The following is a 5,600-nucleotide window of genomic DNA, read 5'->3' as shown; positions in this document are numbered from 1 at the left end:
TGTAGACAGACACAAAATCAAATGCATAAACACAAACACATAGATATATATATATATATATATATATATATATATATATATATATATATATATATATATAGACAAACACATACATGTGTAGACAGCCAAACAAAAATTCAAACACAGGTGCATACAAATACAAATACTAGCATAGACAGACAAACCATACAAAAATTGTATGCAATAATAGATATATAGGAATATTTGTTAAAAACAATAGCATTTTGAGTTGAATTCTTCACTCATATTAAACATAAAATTCATTTTATTTGAAATAAATTTCATATTTAATAGAAAATATATCAAATAGAGGAATTCATTCACAAATAAAATAAAATTTATTATAAAATTTAACCAAATAGGTTTAATTAAACGCCAAAGTCCTTACCCTAAATTTCAAAAGCCAAAATCGTGAATCTTAAATTTATCTTTTTAAAACCATTAAAGATAGATCAATTAAAAATTTACATATCTAAATTAAGATATTTATATATCAAAAATAACATTTAAATATATAACCTCAGAATTTGAACAAAATATGGGTCAACAAAATTGGAGCAAAATCACTTAATTATATTACCAACAGATTATAAGTTAATAACCATTAAGATTTACAGAGTACTCTAAATAACTAATTTTGCTAATGGCATCTTGGTTTGGAAAAGGTTAACTAGTTATTACACCATTTCCCAACCATTATATACAAATATTTTTTATGTGCAAAAAGATATAATAATTCTTTTTTCATATGAATACAAAATCCTTTAAAATAGTATATCAAAATATTGAAAATTTGCTCCATCCTCAAATTAAGATTTTTCCCCCCTTTTCTCGTTAAGGATACTAGTTACAAGTTGGAAATAAAAAAAAATATATATATATTTAAAAGAATTAAAGACCTATTTCATTGGTAATTACTAACAAATATTAATTTTGACGTTAATTTTTAGGAAATCACAAAAAATATGAAATTCTCACATCGTTTACGGACGTATAAAAACATTTTTTTGTTAATAAAAATTACATATTCTTGAATTTATGAAAAAAACGTTTGATCAATAATTTTAATTTATCAAAGAAATATAAACATATTTAGCCGATAATTTTTTAACTATTTTTTTAATTTCTTGTAGTGATTATAAATACATAATTTTTTAAATAATTATTCACTTTTTTTTACCATGCCAGCATCTTCAACTGGAATACCAAATAGAAGCTTCGATGCTCTAATTAAAAATAAATTAATATTTTTTAATTATTTTAATAGTACAAATTTTTTTTTCTTAGTGATAATAACGAGACTTAATTGATATTTCAGTAATTTACAAATTTAATTAAATATGGTAAATTTTGGTTCAACCCATTAGTCTTATCTAAATTGCTCTAGTTAAAGTGACGCATGACTATTTTAATTTTCACAAAACATGAAATATGATTTCAAATAACAAGAATTCCAGCGATCCGAAACTGAATCATTTGAATTTACATGCTTAACTTAAATTTTAGTTAAAAAATTAATTTAATATGAATCATTTTTATAGTAAAATTAACATTTCATTTCAAAATAGTCGCAATTCATAGATATATTCAAATTAAATTAAAATTTCTTTTTATATGGAACTTAATAAATGATTAAAATTAATTTATAACTCAAAATAAATTTATTTCTATATAATGAAAAATTGTTTCATATCATTCTTGTATATATAATGGATAATTTTCGATCATCGATTCTATCATAATTCATATTTATAATAAAATTCTTACCGCTCTTTGTAATTTTCCAATTGTTATTTCTCATTAATATCTCTATCTTCATTACATAGGCAATGATGTCAAAGATTTCCATTGTCATGACATTACCGATCGGCTGCCCCTTTGTCAATGAATTAATTGTCGTTTATTTGTAAAAGACAAAACTATAAGACATAGATATCATAACTCGGAAACATGTGGATCTGTACAAGCACAAAACGACAATTCAATTTATGTGGCCATAATTGTGCTTGTAGTCGTTTTTGTTTTGTACTGCGTAGAAATTTCTCTTTTCAGCCGAATCATATACTTTTCTACTTCTGCATAGTTATTTCTTGTTGTTCTTCTTCTAGATAACTATAAGAGGCAAAGCTGTAATCATCGACGAACATACTATATATAGGATTTTCCTTATTTAGATTGGGTTCACTATAAATTTAAGATATTAAATATACGATGAGACTCACCTATTAAATATATAGATCGATTCTAGATAAGAATTTTGCATAATTTTATATAACTATAGACATAGTCTTGTCTCTACTTCTTAGAGATGTTGTTTCTGTAATTTTTATTATATAATTAGGATAAATTTCAATAATTGTCTCTGAATTTATATAGTTATAACACTATACTCTTTCAACTATAAAATGTAATATGAAACCCTTTAAACTTTCAAATTTTACACAGTAAAATCCCTCTGACTTCTAATTACTGATTTTTTAATTAGAAGCTGAAGTGAACAGCTTTTGCATGGCACGTAGTCAATATTTTTCTCTCTTCTTTTATGTAAAGTGTAAAAGTATTCTCTCTACGATAAAAAATTATTCTGTCTACAGAAAAAAAAAAAGATTCAATTTACACATGACTTGAGAGAGAAAAGAGAAATACCGACTAAATTGTATACTGGAACTGTCCAAGTTAGAATCTAACTGAAAAATCGATAATTGGAGGTTAGAGGGATTTTACTGTATAAAAATTAAAAATTAATGGGATTTTATATTATATATTTAAGTTGAGGGAATATAGTGTTACAACTAGATAAGTTCATGATAATTGTCAAAATTTATCCTATATAATTATCTAAATATATTGTTTATTTCTTATTCTAGGTAGAGTGATAGAGGAAATGCATTAATTTTTATTTTTAAGATAATCATAAAAATATGATTTGGGGATATAATAGAAAAGATTTTCAAACACAAATAAAAGGTAGGTTATTTATAAGAATATATATATTGTTAAACATATGTGCATTAATTTATATATGTGCTCAAGAGAGGGAGAGAATCCTGAAGGAACTAATGGGGAGTGAACAGAGAGTTGCAGCTGAAACTCATGTCCTAACGCTTCCTCTGCCCTTCCAAGGCCACATAAACCCCATGCTCCAATTCTCCAAACGCCTAGCCTCCAAAGGACTCAAAGTCACACTACTCTCCTTCACAGACAAAGAGTGGACAAAAGCTGCAGAACATGGCTCTGTTAATGTCCAGATAATTTTCGATGATACTCTTTTTGCTGAAATTACTGATCAAGAAGATACTGTGTATATAAATAACTTGTATGCTACAGTGAAGCGCAGATTACCAGAAGTCGTTGCTAAACATGGTGAGTCTGGCTACCCAATAAGTTGCCTTGTCTATGACTCGTTGATGCCTTGGGCTATAGATATAGCCACGGAGCTGGGGCTCCTTGGAGCTACTCTCTTCACGCAATCTCTTGCTGTTAGTAACTTATATTATGAAGTTCATCAAGGAAAGCTAAAGGTTCCTGTTGAGAAGACAGCTGTAGCAGTAGAAGGGATGCCACCACTTGAAATCCATGACCTACCCACTTTCCTTTTCGACTTGGAAAACTACCCGCTCTCATTAAAACTAAGTGCTAGTCAGTTTTCCAATATTGGAGAAGCCGATTGGGTTTTTTTTAACACTTTCAACAGCTTGGAAGATGAGGTACCTCTTTAACCATGTGAATCGTTCGGTAATAGTAAATTAAAATCTTGATCATTAATTAGTTCAACAATAATTCTGATTACTATTTCAATATTTGAATTTGTCGCCATGTTTTAATCCTTGTTTTAGTTTTCTTTCAATTATGTTTACCTCTTGTGTATGATTGCAGCAAGAAATTTATTGGAAATGCCACGTGTAGCTATTTTCGCTATATCCAGACATAAATCATATTAAAGTTAAGCCACATTTGCAAAGTATTTTATACATCTCTCATTATATACTGCTAAAAAACACTTGCTAATCTTCATTAGGTTCTGAACTTGATGGCAAGACAATGCGCAATCAAACCAGTAGGACCAACAATCCCATCAATGTACACGGACAAGAGAGTGAAGGATGACAAGGATTATGGCCTCAGCCTCTTCAAGCCTGATGTAGAAAGTTGCATGAAGTGGCTGGACTCTAGGGAACCTTGCTCAGTAGTATATGTGTCCTTTGGAAGCTTGTCTATCTTGGGAGAAAGGCAGATGGAAGAAATAGCATGTGGCCTGAAAATGAGCTGCCATTATTTCCTGTGGGTAGTCAGAGAAACAGAGAAAGAAAAATTTCCAAGCAGATTTTTGGATGAGACATCAGAGAAGGGTCTAGTGGTGACTTGGTGTCCACAGCTAGAAGTCCTAGCTCACAAGTCAGTGGGTTGCTTTATGACTCATTGTGGGTGGAACTCTACACTGGAGGCCTTGAGCATGGGAGTCCCAATGGTGGCAATGCCACAATGGGCAGATCAAACAACTAATGCAAAATTTGTTGCTGATGTGTGGAGGGTAGGGGTTAGGGTTAAGGTAGATGAAGAAGGAATTGTCACGGGAACAGAAATAGAGCTACGTATACGAGAAGTCATGGAAGAAGAGACAGCAATTGAGATCAGAAAGAATAGTGAGAAATGGGAGAAACAAGCCAAAGAAGCAGTAGATGAAGATGGAAGTTCTGATAAGAACATTCAAGAATTTGTAGCAAAACTAATATGTAATTCCACTAGTTCTTCCTAATAGTTCTCCCTTATATATATACATATATTGCAATATCTCAGATATTGACAAAAATAAAGGAAATTTAATTTTGGTTATTTTACTGTTATTTTATTAAACACACTTAAGTTTGACATCCAAACATATTTTTGTAATTTTCAAAACTAGGAACATAATTAAAATAATTGTAAAAGAGTTAAAGACTTAAACTAGAGACTGAATAAGTGGACTTAGATTAGGATTTTGTAGGCTGCGAATGGGTGCTATGATATTGTTGTGAGTTTGGGGCCATTGTTATTGGGTTGTTTTGCAAGGAGAATAGGTCTAATTGTAAAGGAAACTCTGTCAGATTTCTGATAGAATTACAGAAATATTATTTTGTTTCTATAATTACAGTAATATAAATGGTCAGTGTCAAACAAAATATCAATATATTTGTATAGGTTAGTTCAATCGACCGTGTCAACAGTCCCAACTAGACCATTTGCAGTAAATGGGTCAACCAGTATTTGAGTGGAAACGATTTAAATTATTTTTAAATGAATATTTAAACATTTTGTTTTATTCTACGAAGGTTCATGCATCATGACATGGATATGATTTATTTTTATTATTATAATTGCATAATTATTTTTATACTAGTAAATAATGCTTAATCAGAAAGGTGTTGCATATTTACTTATGATGTGTTATTAGTTCATAGACAACCCATTGGTTCCTAATTAAAAGGAAAGGAAAAGAAATGCAAGCATGCAATATGAGCTCCATATGTTTAATGTTATAGGATGCTTGGGTAAGACGATTATATGTGCATCCAAAATGATAATTGATGATAAAACAAAAT

The 5,600-nt window shown here is 29.4% G+C and overlaps 1 protein-coding gene across 1 annotated transcript; it reads left to right on the top strand.

Annotated features, from left to right (window-relative positions):
* Positions 1-3,014: 3,014 nt before the first annotated feature.
* Positions 3,015-4,854, top strand: LOC110643105 (UDP-glycosyltransferase 74E1). The gene is made up of 2 exons (XM_021795354.2): positions 3,015-3,728; positions 4,040-4,854. The coding sequence occupies exons 1-2, from the start codon at positions 3,081-3,083 to the stop codon at positions 4,775-4,777; spliced, it is 1,386 nt and encodes a 461-aa protein (XP_021651046.2). The 5' UTR covers positions 3,015-3,080; the 3' UTR covers positions 4,778-4,854.
* The last annotated feature ends 746 nt before the right edge of the window (positions 4,855-5,600 follow it).

The sequence above is a fragment of the Hevea brasiliensis genome, chromosome 9 (assembly GCF_030052815.1).
Source record: "Hevea brasiliensis isolate MT/VB/25A 57/8 chromosome 9, ASM3005281v1, whole genome shotgun sequence".
Classification (NCBI taxonomy): Eukaryota; Viridiplantae; Streptophyta; class Magnoliopsida; order Malpighiales; family Euphorbiaceae; genus Hevea; species Hevea brasiliensis.
This window is presented reverse-complemented; position numbering and strand designations above follow the sequence as displayed.